The sequence below is a fragment of the Apteryx mantelli genome, chromosome 27 (assembly GCF_036417845.1).
Source record: "Apteryx mantelli isolate bAptMan1 chromosome 27, bAptMan1.hap1, whole genome shotgun sequence".
Taxonomy (NCBI): domain Eukaryota; kingdom Metazoa; phylum Chordata; class Aves; order Apterygiformes; family Apterygidae; genus Apteryx; species Apteryx mantelli.
Genome location: NC_090004.1, coordinates 4,359,061 through 4,386,104, shown reverse-complemented (window position 1 = coordinate 4,386,104; position 27,044 = coordinate 4,359,061). Strand labels below are relative to the sequence as shown.

General features: G+C 60.9%; 1 protein-coding gene across 1 annotated transcript in view; it reads right to left on the bottom strand.

Annotated features, from left to right (window-relative positions):
- The window catches only part of SLC9A1 (solute carrier family 9 member A1), a 30,170-nt gene extending 3,649 nt beyond the window's left edge, over positions 1 to 26,521 (bottom strand). Inside the window, exons 1-8 of the mRNA XM_067311499.1 lie at positions 26,197 to 26,521; positions 4,998 to 5,458; positions 2,962 to 3,212; positions 2,047 to 2,264; positions 1,435 to 1,637; positions 1,045 to 1,134; positions 575 to 645; positions 19 to 192 (exon numbers count right to left, since the gene is read on the bottom strand). Coding sequence (XP_067167600.1) covers positions 19 to 192; positions 575 to 645; positions 1,045 to 1,134; positions 1,435 to 1,637; positions 2,047 to 2,264; positions 2,962 to 3,212; positions 4,998 to 5,458; positions 26,197 to 26,521 — 1,793 coding nt within the window. The remainder of the gene's footprint in view (positions 1 to 18; positions 193 to 574; positions 646 to 1,044; positions 1,135 to 1,434; positions 1,638 to 2,046; positions 2,265 to 2,961; positions 3,213 to 4,997; positions 5,459 to 26,196) is intronic.
- Positions 26,522 to 27,044: the final 523 nt, after the last annotated feature.

The following is a 27,044-nucleotide window of genomic DNA, read 5'->3' as shown; positions in this document are numbered from 1 at the left end:
AGAGGCTGGAGAACTCACTGCATGGAGACCGTGGAGACAGCCGAGGGGATCTTGCCTAAGCCCCCACTCTCCACCAGCTCGATCGCCTGCTTCATCTCCATCTTGTGGTAGAAAGCGATGAGCTGGGGCTCCTTGGACCGCTCCCCCGCAATCAGGCACTTCTTCACGTACTTCTTGTTGAAGCGATTCAGCCTTCCCGAGGACACGGGGCAAAGGAGAGGCAGGCGATACGTGAGACCTCCCTGTGTCCCGGCACCCTGTCACCCTCCCCGGGATTAGCCCAGGCCACCAGGAGACCCTTCCCCCGAGCGCAGGGTCAGACCAGCTGCTCGGGCCGACAACGGATGGTCCTGAATTCCTGCAGGTCCCACAGAGAGCAGCCGCCGGCAGCTCCCTCATTGCCGTGAGCAAAGGGGTGCAGCCCCGCAGCCTCATTCACCTCCGACCCAGGGCCGTGATTCCTCGGGGGGAGCGCGTGGGGCTGGGACAACCCGGAGGAACGCACTGGGGACGCTGCCAGGACGCTCCCCCATCTCACCCGCGCGGTCCCCTGTCATAAAACCTCTGCGCTCACTTGTCTTTCCAGTGGTGATGCCCGTAGTGACCGCAGATATCCTCGATCCCGGTCAGAAGGTGATCCAAGAACTGGAAGAGAAGGCCCAGGGCAGAGGTGGCTCGCAGGGCCGCCGGCCGCCCTCTCCCTGCCACGCGCCGGCCCACCGCCACGCAGGGTGACGGCACTCAAGGGGTGTGAAATCAGGGGTGTGGGTCCAGGACGGGCCTCGGGAGGGCAGCACGGTCCTACGCAGCCGGGTCGCTGCACTACCAGTCACACGGGAGCTCTGGGTCGGAGCAGGCACCAGACGACACGGACGGGGAAGAGCCCTTGCTCCGTCCCCCCTTACCTTGGCACCGACTTAGGGGCAGCTCCCGCTCTGCAAACCTGCCCGGTTACAGCGGCGGAGGTGGGCAGAAGCAGAGAGAAGAGGGCTAAGGCGGCGAAGCGAAGCGCGCGGGAAGGGCCCGCCGGGCACAGCGGGTTACCTGTGTGTGGATCTCTTCGTTGATGGAGCGTTTTGTCTCTTGCTTCTTCTTCACCGCGAGCAGGTCTACCAAGGGCCGGATGGTCATGCCCTAGGGAACGGCCGGGGCGGGTTAGACCTCTCCCCGTTGCAGAGGGTAAAGCGCACTGGCAGCAGCAGCCACCGGGCTCAGCATGGCTGAACCTCAGGGCTCTGCTTTGCTGGTGCCACCCGCCAGCGAGCCTAAAGAGCTTTGCAAACTAGAGGTGGGACAGCGACAGGGTCAAGGACAGAGGTTGGGGACATGCTCCTTGCTCTCCACATGCACGTGCTACCCACTGGATGCCCCCTTCCCATCTGTAACTGCACTGGGACTGGCACAGTGCCCTCTGGGAAGCGGCGTGCCACCAACCTGCACGAAGACGGTGAAGAAGATGACAGTGATGATGGCGGTGAGGAACATGTCCCTCATGTTGAAATGCTCATAGTCCAGGAGGTAACAGAGGGAGAAGGCAATGGCTCCCCGCAGGCCCCCGTAGGCAATGATGAACTGGTCCTTGGGCGTCAGCTTCACAATTCGGAACTTGTTGATGAACCAGGTAAGGCCCAGGACACCTGGGGGAGCAGGGCAGCAGCCTCGGGTGAGCAGATGTTGGATGACACCAGCCCCAAAGAGCCCAGCCTGCCTCCCAGGGCACTGTCATAGCCTCAGGGCCATGGGCACAGGTGGGTGCCACCCTGCATGAGCACTCCATCACCCGTCACCAGCTTCAGTCCCACAACAGAGGCCACATCTGGCTGCTCCGAAGCTGTGGGTGAGCACAAACTTGGTTTCACTCCGTTCTCCCCACAAGGCCAAGGATCAGCAAGGTCTGAGGCCCATGGAGGAGCAGTGTCCACTCAGTCAACCCCACTACTCAGCTAGGACAGGCTCCCCAGCAAGGCAGACTTGGGCTTCACGGTGTGAGAGGAGCCTAGGATCTGGACCAGCCCCAAAAGCTTCGCCACAGTGCCAGCACCTCACCTAAAACCCTCGCAATGAGGCAGAAGAGCAGCGTGCTGATGACAAAGGTCCAGTTCCAGTAGTGGTGGCCAGCCACAGTGGAGACGCCCAGGAAGATGAAGATGAGGGTCTCACTCACGCTACTCCACATCTTGAGGAAATACTTGATGGTGGTGTGGGACTTGTGGGAGATGTTGGCTTCCACATAGGGCCGCATGACCACGCCGGAGGCGATGAGCCTAGGGGCAAGGTTGGGGCACTCAGCAGCCATGGAAACAACCCCAACACTGGGCCCTGGAGCGGCATTTCAGGCTCTTGCACCAAACCCCAGGGCAGGGCAGGACTTGCGAGACACTGGCAATTAGTCAGGGCCTCCAGGGAAGGCAACAAAAGGCTTCTCCTTCCCCGTGGCAGGGTGGAAGTGAGCGCTGGAGCCAGACAGCGGACAACCATGGCCTTTTTGAGAGCTCAGCAGGCCCTGCCTGCTACCATGGGCCCAAGAGAACGGGAAATAGGCAGCCAGCACTCCAGGATCTGCGGGACAACTCAGCAGAGCTGTTTCTCTCATCTACCTTCCTGCATATCCCAAACACACCCCTGGCCCTCACTGGGCATGTGCCGACCACACTGGGGCAGCTGCAACGATGCAGTTATACTGGGGTAAATCCCCTGTCACAGCCTGCCTTGGGGACATGAGGTCCGTGGGCCTGCAGAGGAGCTGCCCTTGTGCTGTCAAACCAGCCTGGGCCCAAGGCAAGAGCCACCATCCTAGAGGCCACCGGGGTGGAGACGGCACTTACTGCAGGGCTGAGCTCTCGGGGCAAGAGGGCAAAACAGAGAGTGGCTCAGAGGATCGCAGGGAAGACACGGGGCCACTCTGCCTCCCTGCGTCCTCGGCACCCACTGAGCACCTCATCCCACCTGAGCCCAACTCACGCCATGATGCCGGAGAGGTGGAAGAGCTCGGCAGAGAGATAGGCCATGTAGCTGTAGAGGAAGACGAAGAGGGGCTCGATGACTCGGATGTGGGAGGTGAAGCGGGACGTGAAGGCAGCGATCACCCCATAAATGACGCCCACGAAGACGCCGCCCAGTGACACCACGAAGAAGCTGAGGAAGCCGAGGATGATATCGATAATGGTCACCTGTTCGAAGTTGGCAAACTCCTCAAAGAGGTGGTAGAGGACCTGGGAGGGAGAACGGAGAGAGGATTTCAACCTGCCCCACTGACAAGCAACACCCTCGCCTCAGAAGAGACCTGTTCAAGGACCGACCTTGGGAGAGCAGCAGCAAAGGGACCTGTGCGGGTACCCAGCAAGGCACACGCACATCCCAGATGAGCCTTGCTGTGTGCCGCCCCTGGTAACGCTGCCCTGGGCTGTGTTTGATCAAACCTCATGCAAAAAAAGCCGGCCAGCGCCTTGCTGTGCAAGACATGGAAACCTAGAGGTTGCCAAGGAACCCAGCTCTCCATCCTCCACAGCTTGCAGGGACATGGTGCAGCTGGAAACACTGCCAGGACTGCTCTGCTGTCCAACAGCCCCAACTGCTGTCCCAGAAGGGGCTTTGGTCAAGGTCAGACCCAGCGAGAGACCATTCCTGCTTCCCAACAAGCAACTCAGGACAGATCCAGGCTGAGGACATCTGACAGCCACATGCAGAGAAAATCCAACATCTGCCCTGCTCTGCACAGCTCAGCACAGAGAACAGCCCAAATCCTTAAGCCATTTTGTAGCTAAAAGGGCAAACTCATAGGAGGAGCCCATCCTGGGCTGCATCTCCCACCTCCAACATATTTATTGGACAGATTTTAAAGGAGAAGCTGATGCAGCAGTGTCAGGAGCGGGGAATTGGTTTCAGAGCCTCCTGCAAGGACAGCAACACTTGCGAGCAGCAAGAGGGCAAGGTGCCAGCTCTCGCCAGCCAGCGCCAGTCCCTGGGAAAGGGGCAGGGACAGACGTGACAGCAGAAGGCAAAAGCATTCCCCAGGGATGGGAGAGGGGACACAGACCCTGCAGAGAGCCCCTGGCCAAGAGAGGAGGAAAACGCCAGGGAAGAGCGCTGTGCTGGGACGGCGCGTTCCTCGTCACCCTTTGCAGCAAGCTGCGCAGCCGGCTCTGAAGCAGACAGATGGGATATGGGAGAAGAGCCAGGAAAAAGCAGCGGGTTAGAAGAAAATTTAGAGGTCAGCACTGCGGAGAGGAGCACGCCATGCTGTTGGCCAAGGCAGCACCTGGACACAGATGTCCCCAAAAGCTCCCCAAAGGTCCCAAAGGTCCCTGCAAAGGGATTGCTCCCTGCACCTGGCCCAAAGCTGGGGGCTGCGGAGTGCCGCAGGCAGGATGCAGCCCCGCAGCTCTCCCCTCGATGTGGTTGGCCACGTCTGTCCCTCGCAAGGGGAGCAAGGAAAACCGCAGCAAGGAAAACTGCATGCGAGGGCAGGTCTGGGGAGGAGGAAGGGGCAGGAGGGAGGGCAGCGCCGGCTGCCTCGGACACCCAGCCGCTGGGCAACAGGGCCCAGGAAAGCGGATCCCCTCGGCCTCTCCCCCGCTCTCCCCACATCCCGCAGCCGGGGAGGACGAGGGAGGCAGCGAGGCATCGCGCGCGCTCAGGCTACGCCGGCAGTCAGCCTCCGCTCGCCGGCCGAGAGGCAGGAGCTGCCTGGGCTCGTGCTCGTGGTCTCCCCAAACCGCCAAGTAAAACGCTTCACCTTAAGCCACCTCTGCGGTGTTCGAAGCTGCTATATTTAGCTTGGCACCTGCAAAAGGTTGGAGGCAAGCAGAGCTACCGCAGCTCAGCTGGCAGGTGGCACCGCAGAGGGGGCAGCGGCGCAGTCTGCGGGTCTGCCAGCATGATTGACAGCTGCCAATCTTGGTGCTACTACCCCGAGATCCTGCTCCCAAGAGAACTGCACGCTCCCGGCTGGTCGCCCTCGCCCAGCCCGCCGGCTCTGCCCCGCGCGCTCCACTTACGACCGTGACGGCGTCATTCAGCAGGGACTCCCCGAAGACCAGGATGTGCAGCAGCTCGTTGATGTGGATCTCTTCAAAGACGGCCAGCACGGCCACGGGGTCCACGGCCGAGATGATGCTGCCGAAGAGCAGGTTGGCCAGCAGGCCGATGTGGTTGAGGCCGGTGCCGCCGACCTGGCACACGGCGTACATGAGGCCACCCAAGAAGAAGGCATTCCAGAGCGTCCCCACCACGGCGAAGATGAGGATGGTGCCCAAGTTCTCCGTGAACTGGCGCAAGGGGAGGAAATAGCCGGCATCCAAGATGATGGGCGGGAGGAGGAAGAGGAAGAAGATTTCCGACCTGAGGATGGGGGGCTTTTCCCCCACCCCTTTGATGAGCCCTCCGACCAAAAGGCCCACCACGATGAGCAGGCAGCTCTCAGGAACGATGTTGGACACCGAGGGAATCACATGGAAACCTAGAGAGGAAGAGGAGAGAGTGAGACACAGGCTGGCTAAGCGATCGGAGGATGCTGTCCGGAGGAGGACACCCCCGTGGGAAGCAGGGCCAGGTCCCAGCCCTGCCGCCACCTCCCCACGCACTCCAAAATCATTTGCTCCTTCCGTGCCTCAGTTTCCCTCTTCTATCCCTCTTCTTCCCCATGTTCCCAAGCTCTAACATGGAAACTAGTCTCACCATGCTCCCATACGCTGGCATCACTTATTCACGCAGCCCGCGCAGTTCTCGCACCAGCTGTTGCTGGCTCCAGCTATTAATCCTGAGCCCACGTCGGCACCGCTGTTATCTCCCGCCAGGCAGCAGGCTGCCCACACGGATGCCGTTGCACAGAGCGGGCCAGGCTTTTGCAGGAGCTCCCACCTCGCCCCTGGGTGCCCGGCTCCCACCTGAGCCGCTCCGCACCTCTCCGTTACATGCGGCAAGGGTCACATCCTTGCGGAGCGGAGCTGTTCCTCGGCGTTGCACGGCAAAAGGGGATGCGCTTCACGTGTTGCACTGAAGCACGATGCCAGACGCGGGTGTCTGAGCCAGCCGGGACCCGCTAGGACGATTTCTGCCCCCAAACATACCCGAGCCCCAGCACTGTGGGCATCTGCCTGCTGCATCGGGCAGGCGGCACGGCGCTACGCCAACCAGCACCCCGGCCAACCGCACCGATACCCGCGGCGGATTTTGGGTCTGAACATCTCTGGATAATATCTCAGGCTTTGTAATTATTATTTTAAAGTAAGGCACATTTGTTCCCTGGCAAGGGAACCAGTTTCAGACAAGGAACCTTGTCTTGGCATCCCCGACGGCGTGTTCCTCAGCTCCTTCCGGACGTGCGGCTGTGCCATCTGCACTTCGTTTCACAACAGATAAAAAAGCTCCCTAACGAGGCGGGCGGCTCGGGAACCAGCGTGCTGCCTGCCCGGGGCCGCTCGGCTCCCCGGCGAGCTCCCCACCTCCTTCCCGAGTCTGCAGCGGCAACATCTGCGCCCCGGCGCCCGCTCGTCGCTCCCCGGCGCCCGCGCGGCCCAGCGGGGCAGGCGTCACGCAAATAGGGCTGCAACGAGAAAAGCAGCCAATTCCACGGAGTCTCGCCCGCTCGGCACGCGCAGGAGCAGGAAGGGTCAGGGGGCTGCGGGGGCCCTCGGCCCCGCCGGGCTAACCGCAAGTCAGCTACGCGGCTCTGACCACGGCCCCGACCACACACCGGCCCCCGAGGACACGAGGAGACCTCAGATCGCTGCCTGAGCCGCCGGCGCTGCCTGCCAGGCGGCAGGCCTGGCACCGCAGAGGCTGGAGGATTCGTTACACCCAAGGCTCCAAGCCGGTGTGGGCTGCGGACTCGGCCGTCCTGGTGGAGCTCTGATGGCTCCGACAGGTCTCAGGAGCTGTGAAGACAGGGAAGGGATCCAGCTCTCTCCTTTCCCAACCTCCCCTTGAGCCCGTGGGAAGTTTTAGCACCCCGAAGCACCCGGCGAGGAGCTCCCCGGCGCCGCGGGCGCTCGCGGCGGTCCTGGCGGACGCGGGGCGGCTGCGCTGCCGGCACGGCGTGGGCGATGATCCCTCTTCCCAGCACAGCTCCTTGCAAAGGGCGCCGGCAGCCGGCGCTTCCAGCGCGCGGGGCACCTGCACACGCCGGCGTCTGCCAGCCCCGGCCAGAGCACGGCTTAACGCTACCCGGGCAGCGAGCCGCCTGCAGCAAACCAGTTTTCGCTTGCTGAATTTGTTCAGTCATGAATAAAACACAAACACCGACAATTAAGCATCTCTCGCTTCGTCTCCACAGGCCCCGGGATCCCATTAAACCGGAGCGGTCGCGTGCTGATGTGAATTCAGTGTTTCAGAGCCTTTTTGCCGGGGCCTAAAAATACCCTCGCCCGGGCCGCGTGTTAATTATGCCTTTGATGCCACTGAACCTCAGCCATTTGCGCTCCCCGCTTGCGCCGCTCGGTATTTTTAGCGCGCCGGAAAGCTCATCAGCACCAAGCTGTTGCTGCGATCCCGCCGCGACAGCTCCTCCCTCCGCCAGCCGGAGGTGGGGAGCCGGAACGGTGCCCGGAGCGGGCGCCTGGCAGGAGAGGCGCGACGGGGCTCCCGTCCCGGGACGAGGCGAGGGAGGAGAGCGCGAGGAAGGGGACCGTTGGCAAAGGGCCCCGAGACTTGCCGAAGGGAGCAGCGAGGGGATGCACGAGCCTGCTGGCTGCGGTCCCTTAGGATTCACTCCTCCGCTTGGGACCTGCTGCCTCCCCCAGGTGGAATAAGCTTTCCGGACCCCCCCTGGGCTCCCGTTCCCGGCTGCCGAGGGTGCTTTGGCGAAGGATTATTGCAAAGCAGGAGTGCGGGGCTGCAGCGCCTGGTGCTGCTGCCTCGGCTGCTCCACCTTCAGGCCGGCCACAAGCAGGCTCTGCGGGGATAAATCCGTTCACGGAAACCGGGATGAGCTCAGAGGCAGGAGAGGCCCAGCAAAGGCCCCCCGCGCTGCTCAGCTCCCGAGTGAGCTGCCTCTTTTCTGCTTTTTGCTGCTGCAAAAGGGCAGGAGCTGCATCTCCGCAAGGGCCCATCGGAAAAACCCCGGCTGTGTGCAGCGGCATCACGTGCCGGGCGCACGAGAAGGGAAGAGCTTCCCCGGCTAGTGAGCGAAGCGTCGAGAGGCGGCTCGGGCACCAGGCGCACGGGGCACCCAGTGGGTTTCTGCTGGCTTTCGTGAACCCTGTGAGATGGCAACTCCTTCAAGAGCCCGTTTCCCTGCCACGCTGGGCTGCGAGCAACCCTTGATCCCCAAATTACCAGCACAGGCCATCACCTGAAATTTCTTACTTTCGAAAACAAACTCAGCGGGGGCAGTTCCTCCGCTATCAAAGGCATCAGACAACATCACGACAGCAAAAAGCAAGAACCGTTGAGTCACCACCAACCCCGAGAGCCTGAGCAAACAAGGAAAAGGAAATCCACAAGTTAATAGTTTCTATTAAATGGTTCCCGGTCCACGTCACGCACCCTGCAGGCAGGCGAAGAGGGAGACGGCTCCCCGGGGGCGGCCAGGTCTCGCTCGGGTTAGGGCAGAAACGAGCTGGGAGACTGCGTCTGCAGCCTGGACACGAGCAGAGTTAAGTGCAGCCCACGCACCTGAAGGACAAGTGGAAATTGCATCCCTTCAAATTAAAGAGATTTTAGGCAACGAAAGCTGCTGCAAGGCTGTAACTGCGCTGTAAAAGAAAGTGGGCTTCAGCTGCCAAACAGCATTTGTCTCAATTTCAGTGTCAACAGATTTGCACGGGGCCATTTTGATCGAAATGCACCTAATCCGGGCCAGCGTCAGGAATTTTCCTCCGCTAAACACAACGGAGGCAAGAAGCCCTGGTGTTTGTCAGCATCTGCACTTTGCAGCCGGGCGAGACCTCTTCTCCCTAGGTGCATAAAACCGGCCTGTATCGTACAGGCCAGGGAAGCCGAGCCAACACGTCCGAACAAGGACCCAGCCCGGCGAGCAGCCTTCGGTCTCGGACACCGCTGAAGGGGGGACGCAGGTTGCAAGCGCCGGCACGGGGCTGCCGCGAGCAAGGGCCGGTCCCGGCCCCGGCAGGCGCGGGGCTCCCATTTCGGCCGCTAAGGGTCCATCTGCGGGCTGCCAGCGGGCCCCTGGGTTCCTCTCCGCACGGATCTGGATGCTGCCGGGTGCAACGCCATGCAAATATTTACTCCCAGTCCAACAGCTTGGGAGAGACTCCAGCCTCCATGCGGTTTTCTCCTCCCTTATCGGTAACTGGGTTAAACCAGCCCTGTCGGACGGGGCGGGCCGGCGTTACACGGGCTCCATGCAGCAGCCAGAAGCGCCGGCTGCAAAAGGGAGCGAGGGACACCCCGCGTGGCGCAGCCCAGCCTCGTCCCACGGCAGAAACCCCCGGGGACCGCGTCCTGCCGGTGCTCCCCTCTCCCGCTCCCTTAGGACTTCTCTCCCCTCCCACGGCCCGGGCGCAGCAGCGAGCCGGCTCCATACGGCATGGGATCCAAGGTCAGGCTTAGTCAGAGCTCTGGCACCGCTCCCCTCACGTACAGACCTCCCCCAAAGTGCTGTGGAAAGAACATTTTAATTGCGTTTTAATAAAACACTTGAATGTTTATGGGGAAAGGAAGGAGGTGAAGCCTTCGGGCGCTTCCCTGTCCCAGTCCAGGTCTGGGAGACGCCCAGGTCTCCCGGCCCGGCTCCCGCCGCAGGGACGCTGCCGCGGGCAGAGCTGCAGAAGCCCCCTGCAACGCCCAGGCTTTTCTCGCTAGCAGGGCAGCGGTGCAGGCGGCGAAAATTTCACCCCGCGCCAGCAAGGAGCCGCGTCCGGGGTGGGCTGCGGCAGGGCTACGGAGATCACAGCGTCGCAGCACCGACTTCACATTGCAGCTGCCCTCGTGACGCTGCTCGAGAGCACAGGATGACTCAGGCCCCTAAAAAATACTGCTGTTTGGAAGTTAAAAAAAAAAAAAAAAAATCCCAGGCTTTATTTTCACATCAGTCGCAAAGACCCAGGCGCTCCCTGCCGCAGCAGCTCCGCAGGATTCAAAGCCAATTCCACCGTCCAGTTCAACCAGCAATCCCAGGCTGCGGCCCCAGCTCCCCCGGGGCCGGCCGGCAGCCCGGAGAAGGAGCAGGAGGATTTGGCTGTGGCCCTGGGGTTAACATTCCCTCCTTTCACAAGGAAAAAAAGCCATAGGATGAAAGAGAGAAGGAAACCCATTTCACATGCTTGGCTCGGCTGGCGTTTGAGATTGAACCCGATAAACCGATGCAGAAACGCAGAGAAAACAGAGGCCGGGGTGGGGAGCCGGGGAGCAGAGGTCCTGCCAGGAAACTCTGCAGGGACGGGGGAAGCGGTGCTGTGGGGAACCAGATCGGACCCATTTCCAACCCCTCTGGAGGCAACGTGCCCAGGCCACCTCCGCCAAGGGCGGCACCAGGGACCGCTGGTGGCCACGAGGGCTTGGCACGCTCACGGTTAAGCACCGTGCCCCCGTGGCTTCACCGTGGCTTCCCAAGCTCCCACGCACCGAGCCTCGCGGAAAAGCTACGCTGCTTCCAGGAAGACGTCCGTCAGCTACGAGGAGGCACGAGAAATCGGAGCGGTTGCAAAAACAACCCCCCCCACAAGGCTTCGGAGGTTTATTAGAGCTGCTGCAGGCACGTGGCAGCCCCTGGAGAGAAACGACACGATTACTAACCAGGGGATCAGACAGCCCCTCCGCCCCCCTGCAACATTTCTTCCGAGGGGAGGTAAATGATGGGTTAGGCTGGACGAGGCGGTAGCAAAGCGCCAGGCGGTGCACCCGCGTCCCCGCGCTCGCTGCAGCCTCGGGCACCCAGGGGTGCCGCGCCGCGGAGCGTGCCGCGGGGCCAGGAGCCCCCGGGAGCCGGCTCGGGCCGGGGAGGAGGCAGCCGGGGGAGCGGACATGCTCAGACGGGCTGCCCTTCTGAAGGACACTGCAGAGAGCGCTGGCTGGAGGAGACCCACGTGTCGCAGCAACGCCAGAGCCCCCTCCAAAGGCCGTGTTAACCCTTTCGGACGCCGGGCTGGCAGCGTCCCGGCGGGCCATATGGAGACACACAGCAGCCCTGCTTCTGCAGCGAACCCAGCAGCCGCGGCGGTGATGGGTGCAGGGAAGGGTGCAGGAGGGCGCAGGCACCTTCCCGCACTCCTGCAGGACCAGGGGACTACGCGGAGCCCGGACCAGGGGATGCTTTGCTGGACGAGCCACGGATACGGTCACCAATGCCGGTCACCTGCAAAGTCGCCACCCAGTCCCACACCAGAGCAACCGAGCGCCCAGTCCAGCGTCTCCCTCCTGTGACAGGAGGGCTGGAGAAGCTGCCGTCCGCGCGCAGACGGGGTCTCCGCATGGGGAGACGGGACAGAGAATCAGGACGTCTTGGCTGGAGTTTTCCAGCTCCCCAGTGAAGGCGAACAGGGCAAGGTTTCCCACACTGCCCCCTCCAGCGATCCCAAACTTCCTCGCACAACAGACCTGCACCTGGGATCACAAATCCCTTGCTGCAGCAGGGATTTCTTTGGTGAACGGAGATGGGAGACATGGATGGGGACGCCGGGTTCGAGTCCCAGCTGTCACAGACCCGCTTGTTCCAGGGGCAGTGACTTCTCTCTCTTCCCTGCTTAGAAATAACCGTGGGCCCCCAAGGAGGGCTGGCAGCTTGGGGCAGGGTCCAGGCCCCCGGGATCACCCTGGCCTGGCTCTGACACTGCTCTTATTTAGGAGCAAGAGGTGGCAGAGGGTCGAGGACATGGGACTAATCCCCAGGCAGGGTGAAGGCGCTGCGCGGATGGCGAAGCAGGAGGAGAAAACGCTGCTGCCAGCTCTCCCGCCACGCCGATGTCTCGTTAGCTCCTGCTTTACCGGCCAACTGCCTTCCAAACCAGACCTCTCGCGCTGGCACGGTACCGCTGTCCCTCCTCTCCGCCAGGCCTTCTCCAGCCCGCGGGGTCGCCGCGGGGAGGCCGCCCGCGGAGACATCTGTCCCGGCGCACGGGGCCGGCTGCGAATTCGGCGCCGTTTCCCGCGCCCTGCCAGCCCTTCTCGGGCTGAGCGGGAGAATTCGGGGCTTCCTGGGCTGCGCGCTGCCTTCGGATATAACCGAGGGTCACGGAAACAGCCGGGACTGGCGCTCGCTGTTTTTGCTCCTCTCCGCCCTGCCTGGCTGCCTCTGAGCTGGGTGCGAGAAAAGGGCTTGCCGCACTTGCTTGGTGGCGGAGCAGAGCTGAGGCCCTGGACCACGTTTGCAACCAGCTCCTGGGGGAAAACCCACGTCACGCTCCCAGCTTTCAGCTGCGGCTTCTTTTTATTTCTTTTACTCCCCAAAAGGAGTGGAATTTTCTCGCCCCAGCAAGAGCGGTGAAGTGCCCAACCCTCGGCCACGGCTGCAATCGCCCAAAGATCAGCCAGGCTTTGCCGGCTGCTGCCGGTGGCCTCCGGCACGGCCACCTCATGGGATGTCTCACAGATGCTTTAACCGCGTCTCAGCCCTGCTGCGCTGCCTCGGAGCAAGTCTCCCTCGCAAAACGGAGACGAACCATCAACCAGCCCGCAAAGATGCAGAGCAAGGAGCCTGCGGCAGGGCACGGAGCGAGCCATGCGCACCGGCACCTGCGCAGGTAGCAGACGTAACGGGGAAGTCTCGAGGGAAAGGGAGGAAAATTGAACTTGCTGTAAGGGAATTAAATAGCTGATGATTTCCACCTAAAAATAGAGCAAAGCCACAGCTCATGTCGCCCTGTAAGGGGAGCTGGTAAAACCGTGATACTTAAATTACATCCCTTGCATCTCGCAAGCTCCAACGTCATCAGCCGCCCTCAACCTTCAACCCATTCCCAAGCCCAGCTGGCGCTGGGAAGCCGCTCGCAGACTGCCCGGCTGCTTGCTGGCAGGACCCGCTTGCCAGGACGGCGCGCGGGGCCCAGCGTCGGGCTGGTGGGACGCTGGTCACAGCCAGTTTGCTTTGCCTAAAACGCGTTCTGCTTCAGCAAGGAGCAGACGGCATTTGAACGCGGGTCCGGGTCTCCCGAGGGCACTTGAGCAGCTCCGTCATGTCGACTGCGACGGTTTGTCGTGGTTGGGGGCAACCTTTCAGAAATGCATCCGACGGCCTCAACGCACAGGATGGAAACGCTCTGATTTTCCACTCCAAAGTGACGTTTCTGTTTAGGAGAATACAACCATTTGCATATAACCGGTTCTTGTCTGCTTTAAGCAGGGCAAGGTGTCCAGCATAGCCTGGCTGCCATCACGGCCAACTCCCAGACCTTGATACCGTACCGGATCGTGCACAACACCCCTGGAAGCCGCGCTGCTACTGCGCGGCGGTCACTAGCCATTAAGACCTGTTGCTAGTTGCCAAAGGTAGGGCCTTTATTTTCTTTAGGTCTGACGTTGCCGTCCCCCTTGCCGACGGCCCTTGCTCAGCCAGCTGGGTCCCACCTTGCAGCTGCTCAATTGCCCCGTGTTTTTCCTCTCTTTCGCACAGCAAACAAGCTGGCGGCGAACGGAGGGAGAGTTTCCTGCGATAGGAGATCAATAGCCGCCTGGTACAGCCTCCGGCTCCCTCTGCTCTGTGTATTCAACCTTAATGCCTACGGCGAGGCGAGCGCGCGTGAGAGCGACCTGCCCGGCCCCCGCCGCTGCGCGGGAGATAAGAGCAGCGTCGATAGCGTCGAGCCAACCCTCGAACGAGTCGAACCCCGAAAGCCGCAGAGCAAAAAGCAGATGCTATCAGGCACCAGCCCGCGACGGAGTCGCTGCAGCTCAGCGGGTCGGCTGCAGCCACCGGCAACGTCCGCTCGCTCGGGCCCTCGCAGGCAGCGCAGAGACTCGTGCAGGCGTTGCAGGGACTTGCAAACCGCCTTCGCTCAAGCTGGTTAAAGCGCGCCCCAATGGCAGCAAAAGCTGTTGGTGCCGCTGGCGTGGCTGCGAGGTGCCAGCCCACACTGACCAAAGGGCATCGCGGCCCGGCGCTGCCAAACCCCGCTCGGGCAGCGGGGAAGAGCCCTTTAGCCCCGGCAAAGGGCCGAGAGCTCCTCCATGTTGCCGGGAAGGACTGGCGGGGCTTTTGCAGCAGGCTTGACAAGACTGACATTTTCCCACTTGCACCGTCCTCCCCCAGCAGCGCTCCCGCAACCCCGTTCCCGCACGTGGGCCCCAACAGATCCTCCGATGGGAGCAGAGACAAGTCGAGACATCCTAACCCCCTGAGGCAGCTGGGCAGAGCGTATGCACGCTTGCCTTTCCCACCTCTCCATCATCCCCTGGGGACCTTCAGGGAGCAAAGCCAACACCTCCAAATAGGCTGAGCACAGAGCGAGCTGCAGCCGGAGGCTTCTCCTCACTGGGAGCGTGGAGGACGGGTGCCGGAGCACCGGCACGAGCCCCTGGCCGGCCTCCCCAGCGGGCGAGCTCTGCTGCGGCCGTACCAGCCGCGGCAGGCGTCACCTCCCTCCTGCCCGCCCCAGAGGTGCCGAACTTCACGCCCGTTCGATACAGCCCCCTCGCAGCCACGGAGACTCGGAGATAAACCCGCAAGGTTGCCCCCCGGCTAGCACAAGGCTGGACTTGGAGATGCAGAAGGGTCCTGGAAGGCCGAGCAGCCCGGGGAGCGCAGCCCGATGCGTCCCTGCAGCCGAAGGCACGAGCTGCCAGGGGATGAAGCAAGCTCCCTCGCTGCCCGGCCGCCCTCCGTGCGTGTCCCCCCCAGCACCGCAACGCTCCCCTCTGCAAGGGGACTCTCATTTCGCTGGCACAGACCCCGCTGCAAGGGATGCTGCGCTGCAGCCGGACGCAGCGCCGGCGTCTCTGGCCCTCGATGGCTGCGCTGCAGCACTGCAAAGCAGGGGGAGGACGCAGCGAGCCCAGGCGCACCAGAGGGATCTGAGTCATCCGCAGACACCCTGGATATCAGCCTGCCAGGATGGGTGGACCCCCTCGGAGAAGGCTGCTGTACACAGCTATAAACAAGTCGCTTCACGTAAACCGACAGCATTTCAACCATAGCTGGGAGAAACCCTTCTTGGGGCCCAATTCAGACTCGGCACCAACTCCCCCGGACCCTCCGGCACAGCGCCGGGAAGAGGGCTGCCGCTTGCTTTGCAGTTTGCCGGTTCGGCCCCTCTCCGCCGCTCGAGCCCTGGGGCTGCAGGCTGGGCCGCGCTCCCGCACCTCCGTCCCCGAGCGCCGTGCCGCAGGGCCACCTCGCTGGCACGACCGACAGCCTCCCAGCAAACTCAGCACCCTTTTCTTTAGCCAGAAAAAACCCCAAGTAAATGAATGATGGGAGACATACAAACCTTTGCCAGCCCCAGGTCAGCCCACCCCACCGGCGGAGGAGCTCTTGGATAGCACAGCAATAAACACCCCTGTAAAAGCCCTCAATCCAGCCAGGTGTGTTTTGGTTTCCAGAAGAAGCCCAGGAGGGAGCAGCAGGGGCCGGGGAGACGGACAACCCCCAGCGCCCTTCCAGGATTCAATCGGCCGCGGGAGGGCCGAGCGGCGCCGCAAGAGACCTGCTCCTGCAGAGCGGCAAGCTCGGCACCCTGGTGAACCGCCCCACCGCCCGCGCGTCCCCACGTCCTCCCTCCACCGGGTCGCGCTCGGCCAGCTCCAGAGGATTTCCTGCTGGGAAATGCGGGGCGAGGGGTGGCCCCCGGCAAAGGCCGCGCCAGCCCCAGCCCGGTGTTGCGTCTGCGGCTCGGGGAGCTGGGCAACGCGCGGCCTCACGGCTCGTGCCACCAAGCCCGCGACTCTGCGGCCGAGCGCGGAGCGGGCAGCAGCGATTCCTCCCTGCTCGCTCAGAGCGACGCAAGCCAAGCCCTGCTCCCCGCGGTGCTGGCGCCCGTCAGCGGGCGAGGGGCCGGTCCCGCTCCCACGGCCCCCTCTGCGCTGCTTCCACTCCGGAGCGTCCAAATCAGCCCACGAGGGATTTCCCCGGAGAGCTGGCCCTGATCCGGAGCGCCCAGGGCGAGAGCAGCGGTGGGACGGGATGCACGGCATGCAAGTCCCGGCCCCAAGAAAGCCCCTCTGAGATGGCCCACGGCATGGCACGGCATTTGGGACAGAGCCGGACTCCGGGAAAAGGATGGGACATCCCGCTCCGATGAGGCTGGGACAGCCACAGCCACCCCACGTCGAACGAGCCCTCGTCGCTCCTTCTGCGGCACCTCGGCCGGGTTGATGGAGCGGTGCTGAAACCTGTCGGGATGCGCTGGGAGGATAACGTCGGCCTCCAGGGAGGATGCAGCTTCCGGGCAGTGCGGCAAAGCCCTGTACGGCGATTCACGGACAGGAGCACTGAGTGGAAACGCATCAGGTTTTTTCCAGAGCAGGGAGAACTGATGCAGCAAAAGGCCCTTACCCTGTTTTATTTCCAAAGCACTCAAAAGAAATTAACAGATCAACTGGGACTCTTTCACAGAGCCGGTATTAATTTCCTCACGGCTGCAAAAAGGAAATGAGACAAAAGGCATTAAATGGAGTTGCCCGAGTCCCCGAGCGAACAGCGTGAGAGCTGGCGTCAGAACTCAGCAGCTCCCAATTTCCAGTCCTGCGTTTAGATAAGGCTTCTCCTTCAAACCAGAGGAAAAGCCAAGGACGCACTCAAAGAAAAGCGGATATTAAGGAAGATCTAATTGCCACTGGAGAAGAGAAGCCCTCTGCAGCACCCTGGACTGTCACCCAATAGCTTGGGAACTTCAAACAGGGAGAAAAACGTGGAGCCAACTCGAGATGCTGGTGGAGCAAGCAATGACGGCATGGGCAACCTGGGCTTAATCCCATCGCCAGATGCCGGGCATCTCGAGGAACCTCCTGCAGACCCAGCTGAGGACAGCCACGAGCACAGCAGTGCTCCTGCATCTTCTCGCGAGCCCCAGCGAGGTGGAACGTGGCCGTAACCCACGTGCCAGCGCTCCCACACGTCGAAAGCGCAAAGCAACAACCTTCTCCTTCGGACGAGCTTTGAAAAACTGGCCGGGGAAGGGGAGCTGCTGCAAAATCAAAGAAAAGGCTGGAGAAAAGCAACCTTGACTTTGCCCAGCTACACGCCAGGCTCGTTATTAAAAATCTCCAGCGACTGCAAGGGTGCCCCGGTAACTCCGGTCCCCGCTGACTCGGTGAGTATGCTCCTCTTACGGGCATGTTACAGGGCCGCTCCCAAACCATGGGCTGAGATTAGCAAACCTGTTTAGAGCCTCCAGGCCTGCTCCGTGCACGGTTTTTCTAAGGCGTGACTGTACGACCTTTACCGTCTTGTGGCATTAGTCCAACCGGAGATGGGCGTACCGGTACGAAGGCACGAAGGGGCAAAACACCACTCCGATTGCTGCTGCTGGTGCTCTGAACGCAGCCTGATCCTTCCCCACCACCTCTGGACTGGTCCATCACAGGCTCATGCCCGCAAAGCCGGACCCTCACCAGTGTGGCTCACTTATCCCCAGGAAATGGAGTTTTCCATAGAGCAACAGCATCCTCATCCGGGGTTATATCCTTCAGCCGCATCTATATCCTTCAGCTGCATCCGAACAGTTAAAGCAGCTGGAGCTGTATATTTTGGGAAGGCCTAATAAAAGAAGGTCTAGAGAAAACTGCTCAAGCACCAGGGAAAAGGGCCAGAGCTAAACATAACTGCTCACCGGCCATATTTTTCCCAGATTTCTTCAGCTGTCGCAACGGGTGCTGGATGCCACAAATAGCTGGGCTAGGAGGGGTCAAGGCAGCGCTGGCTGAAGCTGTGGGAGTTCTGCAACAAAACCGTCCGAATCACTGTCAGCACGGTGCAAAGTTAAACTTTACACTGTTTAATGCAAAGATTGAACGGCTCTGGAGTAGGAGATACTCAAAACAATGCCCAAGTCCGGAGTCTGAATTCAGATTATCCCCAAATGAGACCACAATTGCTTTTCCAGCCTCTTGCCTTCACACATGGTGCAGCCTTTAATAGTTCCTGCTGGGCTTGAAGCCGCAGGAAGAGTTAAACCCGAGCCACCCCAGGGCGACAACAGATAAAATCCCCGAGCAGAAGCGATGCCAATCGTCCTTCTCAGGAAGGGCAGATTTCCTACCGCAAGCACGGGCAGGAAAAACTAACAAAGCTTTTCAGGAAACAACCTGTCGGTCTCCACTCCGGACGGAGGGAGGAGGCAGTTGCAATATCACTGATTACTACCGGGCTTTGCAACCCGAGACAAAGCAACGCCATCCGCAGCACACGACGGCGGCGAGCCGAGAGCCAGCACGAGCATCCAGACGCTCTTCCTGACCTTGCTTTCCGCGGGAGCTGCCGTGACGCACCTTGGCGAGGTCCAGGGGCTGGAGAGCCATCCTCTTGAGACACTGTTTCAGCCTTCCAGCATCTTTTTTCCAGCGGGGACACAGGCGACGCTATCTCGCACCCCGCCAGTCTACGTGCATGCTCCTGGGAGCAGATGCTCTGGCATGCAGTGCTTTGCAGACGCGGGGGGAGCCCGTGCCTTTCAAACGCACCCCCCCGAGATTCGCGCTCCAGTGGGAAAAGCACTCCCGAAGGAAAACGAGGCACTAGCCCGGCTGGGTACACCAGCTTTTCTATTTAAAGGCCTACGTCTGCATAAGCCTGTGGCGTTTGTGCTGTTAAAAACCTCCAGCACCAGGGGTGAGAAAACTGCCTTCTCTCCAAATCTGTCATTAAGATTTAGCATGTTGTGACTCCTAAATGTAGGATAATTCCAAGCCCTGAAAAAAAAAAAAAATCCTGCTGTAAATCTGCAAGAGGGAAGCTGCGTTGACAAATGTGCCTCTTGCAAGCTCGGTGAAGAGAGAGGAATTATTTCCCTACCACCACCCACCATTAAGCGGAATTGGAGAGCCGTCCCAGGAGGTTGTTTGCATTGCGACTTTCAGGGCCCATCTGGAGACAAAGAAGATTGCGTGATCTGGTGCTTATGAGTCAGTCCTGGGCAACCCAAGGAAACGCATTCGTTCTCTTCTGCTTGCAAAAAAACGCTTTGCATTCTCCGGCTTTCCACCCGAGGATCTCAAAGCATCACACAAACTTCAAATGAGCCCTTGGTCAGTTCGGTCCCTTAAACACGGTGGTGCGGGGGACGGATCCAGCACGCTGGGGAAGTAACCCCAAGCCACGCGGCAACATATCGATGAAGCCAGAGCCACGCAGCTCTCGCTGCCTCCGTGGGAGCAGTGATCAGACCTTTCATCTCGCCTTTTCTGGCAAACAGCGACGTGTGCATGCATGCCTGTCCCTATAGATTTTAATTTCATTTCTCTGTTCCCAGGCAGAAGCGCACAGACATTCTTCTGCCTGAAAAAAAGAGCACGACAACAAAACATAGCAAGATACCCATCCCTCAATTAACACACAACTGCAAGACGCTTGAAAATTAGAGAGATAAGCTCGATATCGAAGGCCACAAAGAAGAGACGGCGATCAGACGGCTTGCCTAGAGCGGCATGCCAGCAGGCGCTGTGAAGCAAGAGGCCCGAGCATCGATACTTGAGCTATTGCCGCAGCTTCCCTACTCCTTTACCTGCGCGTTGAAGTCGGTCAACACAGATTTGAAAACACTGAGGCTGTTATCAAACCTACAGCAGCATCTCGGAGCCCCGAGAGGCGAGAAGAAGCCGCTGACAGCCAGGGCAGCCGGCGGCAAGCCGGGACACGGGGCGAGAGGTGCTTCTGCTGCTGCCCCAGACACGAGGGCTCTGTCTCAGCTCAGCAAGGCCGTGTTTTTGCCGCATATTCCTGATGGATTTCGTTTTTTATTTGAACAAATTAAGCCTTAGGGAACCAATGGAAAAAAAAAAAAGAAAGGAATCAAATGTTTACAAGGCGGCCGCAGTAATTCATCCTCATTATCGCTTGCTTTTAAAGTTTCCTCCCTTGGTGCCCACGCTCCGTTCGGGGAGCAGCCGCTGGAACGATGCTTGCGGGAGAGGACTGACTCCCGCAGCGCCCCGGGACGGTCTCGGCGGCTCCAATCGTCTCTGCAGCCTCTAGCCAAAATGAGGATGAGGGGGAGGAAAACAGACGTCAATGAGGAAAGGGGGTTTGTTAATGAAATACTCTTTTTCAAGCCAAACAAGCTTCTAGTTTATATAACAGAAGATCAGTTTGGTGTCTGTCCCTCTCCTCCAAAAGAGAAACTCCATTCCCTCAGCAGCACAGATTTATATACTTGTAACCCAAAGAACAACCCTATCCCTTTCCCTCCACCACCATGCAGATTCCCTTTTTCCCATGCTTTCTCCTCAAACCCCAAAGCACTCGATTTGCAAGTGGTCCCTGAAGACCGGGGACCACTTCTGCACCCCCTGACTTCTACGGGATCTCCAGCACCTTTGGGTACCACGGCAAACCCGTGGCTCAGAGGCGAGACAAGCTCACTAACACCTCCTGGAAAGCGGGGCTAGCACTGATTTGGGCTTTGGCCATTGCAGGACTTTGCCGGTGAGACGGGCACCGATGCAGGTGGCAAGGTCCCCCGTGCTGGTGGAAGTCATAGCTGCAAACCAAGCGTCTGGTGGTTTTAATGGACATTACAGCTCACCGGGGAGGTATGGGCTACGATTAGCAGCGCCGCACTTACAGACACGCTCATCTTTTCCCACTCCATCACCACCCCGTATTTCACAGCAGGAACCTTTCACTCTTCCAGCCCTAATTAATCTAATGGTTTTCTTGGATCCCTAGAGGGAACAGTTTGGTTGTCTTCTGCTCAGACACCTGCAATGGGCAGGCCAGGAAGAAAAAAACCCACCATAGCTGTTCTCTTCAGAGATGGCAAGCCAGAGAGAGAGGAGAAACCGCAGCATGTGCTTGGATTGCTCCCCAGTAAGGAAGCGGGAATGCAACAAGTCTGCATTAGAAGAGACTTATTTAAATTCATTAGCATGACAATTTCTACTTTTGTAGCACCAGCTGCATCAGTATTTCAAAATCCTTTACCAATGGCTATTCATCAAGTCTCAACTCCTGGGCAAAACAGCCACTGCTTTGCTAATACAAACGGGGGGGGGGACACACACGAGGGCTTGGGGCGATCTCGGCCTTTCTACCACGTCTGGTCTCAAGAGCCGGTTTCTGCATCCCGAGCCCGGATTCCCAGCCCCCCTCCCAGCCCCTCTGCATCTCCATCGCGACACGGCCGTTTCCAGGCTTGGCGCTGTTCACCCGAACAAATCCTCTCCTGCACCGCAGGGGTTTGACTCCGGTCTCTGCGGTGGACCCTCCAGGAGCACCCAGCCCCGGCTTCAGGGCATGGATGCGGCCCACTAAAAAACAGAGGGCGGCACGCGGGGCTGAGATGCGTCGTGTCCCTGTGTAATGTGCTACTGTCCCTTTCTGGCTGGGCAGCTTGCTCAACGCTTCGTTGCGAAGTCAGGCTCCCCAGATCGCTTTACACCAGCCCGACAATTACACTGGTGACGACGGTGATTTTTCTGTAAGCATCAGATTGTCGCCGGCGGCTCTCAGAGACAGTCTGGAGGGGACAGAGCACCCCAGACAACAGCCCTGGCCCAGACACATGGCAAGATCGAGGGCTGTGACGGCAAAAAAGGCAGAGCAATGACTCAGTAATTACTACAGGCTCCAACCAAAAGCGGAGAGCTGCATCAGGCAGTTAGTGTCTAGCACGCGCCGGGGAGCAAAGACAGGGTAAGAGAGCTCAGCCATGAAACATTGCCTCCCAGGGACCCTCTGCAGCGGTCTCCTCTGCAGAGATTTAGGAAATAAAGTCCTCAGTACCCCCTTGAGCTGCCCGGTGAAGTGGGCAAGGCATGAAGCAGGACCAAGGAGACTTGGAGGCTCTCAGCTGCAGAAGAGCCGTTTGGTGCAGACAGACAGCCCTGCAAGCGACTGGCCTCGATCGAACCAGACTCCTAATGCAGGCTGGAAATATTCCTTCTGCGCTTTTTTTCTTCTGGGAGGCAAGGCCTGAGATGTGCTTTGGAGATGAAGGTAACCCTGACACTTCTCCAAGGTCACGGGCGTACAGGTGGGTAAGAGCTGGTGGCTGGCGATAAGGCTCGGAGCACCGGGCCCCAGCCCGTGTCCGGAGGGCCAGCAAAGGGACTGCTAACCACAGTCTGCTATTTACATTCCTGACTCATTCCTTCCCTTTCCACCAAAACGGAAAAAAATGTTTACAGTTGAACCCAAATTGTCCTGAACGTCTCCTGGAGCCATAAGAGCCGAAAGCTCAGTCCCCCCCACCGCCACCAAGCTCAGAGCCAGGAAACCAGGTTTGCCCACCCGATCTGGGGCTGCAAAGTCCCCTTCAGCCAGAGGCCATGGAAACCCTTGCAATGCCCGTACAAAACCCTTGCAAAGAGCCCTAAGGAGGCGAGGAAGGCAGCAGGGGAGCCGAGGGCACGGAGGAGGTCTGGTTTGGCTGCGTTACAAGGGTCCAAGCTCCTGGGGCAATGCCGAATCACGAGGGAGTTGTTCATCTCTGCCTACGACGAGGGGAAGGCTCCTTGCAGAAAACTTTGCTGCTGGTTTTTCTTCCCAGCAAAGGGAGCAAAGCCCCAGCCGCCCCGCAGTACCCTACGAGACTGTTCCCACCAGGTAACATATTGCAACAGGCTGAGACAAAGTCTTGTTACAACCCTCTTAGTCAGCAGCAGCTCAGGCTAGTGCTTTTATGGGCAAAGCCAAATCATCACCAGATGTGGCCTGCACGTAGCTGCTGGGACTTCGGAAAGGCACAGTTGCATCTAACCCTCGCCCCCTCTTCTCCTACACAAGATTAAAACACGGCATGAATATTAAGTAAAACAGTCAGCACCAGCCCTCCACTTCTGCACTGGCATTAGGCGAACCAGCAATGAGCCACGTCCGCAGGGCACACTCGGGTCACGAGTCACCCTGCTGCGCTCTGGCCCAAAAAGTCACCCCTCTGCAAGGCAGCAGGTGGCAAATTCTCCGGGAATCAGCGTCCTCCGAAGCCCTCTGCAAGGACTGCATCGAGCAGGGAGAGCTCGACTCACGCCTGCGCTCCCTGGAGAAACGAGGGCCCCCCATCTCGTGCCGAGCACTTACGGCTGCTGGGGGGAGAACAAATCACCTCCTAAGGACACCCCCAGGTCTCGCGTAGGCCTGAAAAGCTTAACGCATCTCCTGCGCTGGGAGTAAGAAAAGAAGCCAGAAGGCGCCAGGCTGCAAGGCACAGCTAACCCCGGCCCACGCTGCACTAATTCCCCCTCCGCGAGCCAAGGCGCCTCGCTCGCCCCCGGCCTCTCGGGGTTTTGCAAGGGGAGCCCGAGGCATCGGCGCTTGCACAGCGACTAGGGCAGGGGGCAGAGAGGAGGCGCTGCAAATCACTGCTCTGCCATCAGCCCCCTTCCCGTGCCCGTGGAAACGGGATCCTCCGAGCGCCATCCGGTTTAGGGAGCCCAGAGACGCGTGCGCCTCTTCCTGCCGTCCAAAACGGTGCCGCACAACCTGCCCGGTTGTGTAACAGCTCTCCCGGGAGGGCTGGGGGTGCCACAGCCGGCCGCCGCCGGCTCCCGCGCGCACGGATAAAACGGGGCGTCTTTTCCTGCTCTGGCATTAGCTCCTCTGATCCTGCATGGGATTGAAGGGGCCGGTGTTTAGACAGCAAGCCAGGAGCGAGCTTTGCAGGTCACAAGTGGAGGGCACCCGAATATTCGGTTATGCGAGCAGCCTGGGAACGACAAGCTTGCAACGTTATCCCTGTCCATCTGACGCAGTTCCAAAACCCCCGGAAAGGAAGACATGGAAAAGGACGCACCACGACTGCTCTGCTGCGAAAGCCCCTTTGAGATGTGTACGTAACCGAGGTATGATTTTGGCAGAATCGGCTCTGCAGAGCACCTGCAACCTCCAAAGGCCCCTCAGCCCAAGTGGCGAGGCGGCTCCTCCTAAAATACACCCCTAAACACGCAGCCTTGCATAATCGTTTTAACACGTAAGAACCGACCGGGCTCAGCTCACAACCAGAAATAACTTTTCGAGCAGCGCAAACAGCCCTAACTCAAAGCAAGGCTGGCAGGAGCGGCTCCGCACGGCCACCCCGCGGCGAAACGCGGGTGCAGAGGCTCCCCGGGGCCCCCACCCTCCTCCCGCACCCCCGCAGAGCCCGTTTCTGCCGCCGCTCCGGCGTTTTCCACCAGCAAGGGGCAGTTTCACCGAGCTCGGCTCGAGCGCAGCCGAGCAGGGCACCGCTGGCCGCCGGCCAGCGCCACTGGCCCCTCCTTTCTCCACCGGCTTCCGCACAGATCCTCCCGCTTGCTCTCCGCGGCAGACGACGGAAAATGCAGTGCAATAGCCCGAAACAGCTAGCAGAGGTCGCTTAACATGCGCTCGGTGAGCCACGGGAAAGCAGCTTTCGCGGCTGCATTTCCTGCGGCGAGGCACCTTCTTGCTAGGAAGGGGCTTTGCGTCGCTCGCTCCGCGGGCAAAGCGGGGAAGGGATAAAATCCCTGTATCCCGCCCTCTTACGCTTCGTCCTGCCTGCTGCTCGCACGGGCGCGCAGGAAGCCTCTGGGCCCAAAATGTTTCACATACAAATAAAACACTCAGGGCAGACTATGAAAATGGGGTTTTACCTGCCACATTTGTAACAGGCCAGGAAGGGGACGGGGTTTTGGGGGAGAACCCAGGCAGCGAATGAACTCTGAGTTCCCGGCCGGGTCTGGGGGTCTCGTGGACCCCCCGGGCCAGGACGGAGCATCACCATGAGGTTTCCCAAAGGAGACGTCTCAGCACCAAGAGCCCGCAGCGAGATCCCCGTTGGTGAGCGCCCGTGCTCCATTATTAAATCTCTAATGGGAACCAAGGAGCAACATCAGGAAATGCAGATCTTCCCTCCCCTACTCCAAAACAGGAACAGGCAAACATTTCACCCACGCACTTTTGGCTTTATCGCTGCCTACAAACAGCGAAATCACCGCCCAGACCTGGATGAGTTTGACCTCTGCACTGGCAGAGGCCAGATCCTCTGCGCGGGTGTCAGCGGGCGAGCGGTGAGTTACATCACGTCATGCGTTTGGATAATTCAGTTGGTATCGATCCAGCTGCAGAAGTTTGGAAAACACTTTGCCAACACTGTCCCCCCCCCCCCCCAGCATACTGATGCCTTTCCAGAGCGGTCACGCTAGCGGGTAACTTCTCCCGGCCCTCCGACAACCCTCCGAGCCCGGACGCTCACTATCGTTAATGCACGAAACCTCTGGCCGCTTTGCAGCGGAGAGGCAGGCTGCCCATCCCGGTCTGCATTTCAGAGAAGGCAGAGGAAGCTGAAGCACTGGGGAATTTTAAGTGACTTCTCCAAGGTTACAAAAGGTGTCTGTGGTCGAGAAAGGAAGCAAAGAAACCAAGTGGCCACTTCCTCCCTGGTGCCGCCCGGCTGCCGAAGGGAACCGAGCGCACCCGAAATGCCCCTGGCCCCAACAGCGAGCGGGCAGTGGCGGCAGAACCGCTTCACCTGGCTCCCAGAGAGCAAGCGGAGCAAGTCCGCAGCACCGGCTGCCAGGCTCCCGGCGGAGAGCCAAGGCTGTGGGAGAGAGCAGTGCCCACCCCGGCCCTGGGATGCCCGGGGTGCCTGCCCCGGGATGCTTGGGGACCTTGTCCTGGGATGCCTGGGGGTCCTGCCCCAGGGTCCCTTCCCGGGGATGCTTGAGGGCCCTGACCCAGGATGTCTGCACCGGGGCGCCTGGGGGTCCCGGCCTGGCTTGCTTGGGGGTTGTGCCCCAGGATGCTCAGGGGCCCTGTCCCGGGATGTTTGGGGATCCCTGCCCTAGGATACTTGGGGGGCCTGTCCCAAGATGCGGGGGGCCCTGTCCCGGGATGTTTGGGGGTCCTGCCCTGCAATGCTCAGGGGTCCTGTCCCGGGATATTTGGTGGCCCTGCCCCAAGTGCTCAGCGTCACACCCTGGGATGCGGGGACCCCCGTCCTGGGATGTTGGGGGGTCCTGTCCCAGGCTACTTGGGGGTCAGGGTCCGGGATACTCGGGGGTCCCATCCCAGGATACTCGGGGGGGGGCCTGCCTTCAGCGCCCGGAGCTTGTGCTCCAGGATGCGGGGTGCCCTGTGCCGCGGTGCTCAGGGGTCCTGTTCCGGGATGTGGGGAGTCCTGTCCCGGGAGAGTTAGGGGTCCTGTCCCGGGATGCCCGGGGCTCCGGCCGCGGGGTGCGGCGCCGCCAACGTACCCAGCTTCATGAGGCAGGCGAGCAGGATCCAGAGGGAGATCTCGAAGGGGATGCGGACGTGCCCGTAGTCGATGCCCAGCACGGGGAAGGCTTTGCGGGGCTTGGCGGCGCCCTCGCCCGAGTGGTTGCCGGGCTGCTTGTGCAGCGGCTCGATCTCCTGGGCCGAGGCGGGCGGCGCGGTCGTGATGCCCCCCGGCTCGGCGCCCGGGAAGCGCTGCAGCGGCTCCGAGGCCGGCACCGGGTCGGCCTGCAAGCCCTGGCCGGGCAGCAGCGGCCCCAGCAGCAGCAGGGCCCAGGGCAGGGCGCGCAGCGCCGCGGCGCCCATGGCGGCGGGGCTCAGCGGGCGCCGGGGCTCAGCGGGCGCCGGGGCCGGGCGGCCGCATGGGCGGGAGCCGCAGAGCGCCGGCGGCCGCGCCGAGCCGAGCCGCGCCGAGCCGAGCCGAGCCGAGCCGAGCCGAGCCGCGCCGCCGCCGGGCTGCGCGCAGCGGGGGCGGCCGCGGCGCTGGGGCACGTCCCCCCCGCGGGGCCGGGGCCGGGCCGCGCCGCGCCGCGCCGAGCCGAGCCGGCCGGGGGCGGCGCGGGGAGGAGGCGGGGGCGGCGCCGGGCGGCCCCGCAGCGCCTGCGGAGTGCGGCGCCGCCAGCGCGGCGGCGGCAGGCGGCGGTGCCGGTGCCGGTGCCGGGCGGGGAGGGGAGGGGCGGGAAGTGCAAGGCAAGGGGGGTGCGGACAGGTAGGGGAGCAATGCAGGAGGGAGGAGATGGTGCAATGCAAGGGGGGTGCAAAGAGGTAGGGGAGCAATGCAAAGTGCAGTGCGAGGAGGTGAGGGGGGCGCAATGCAAAGCGGGGTGGG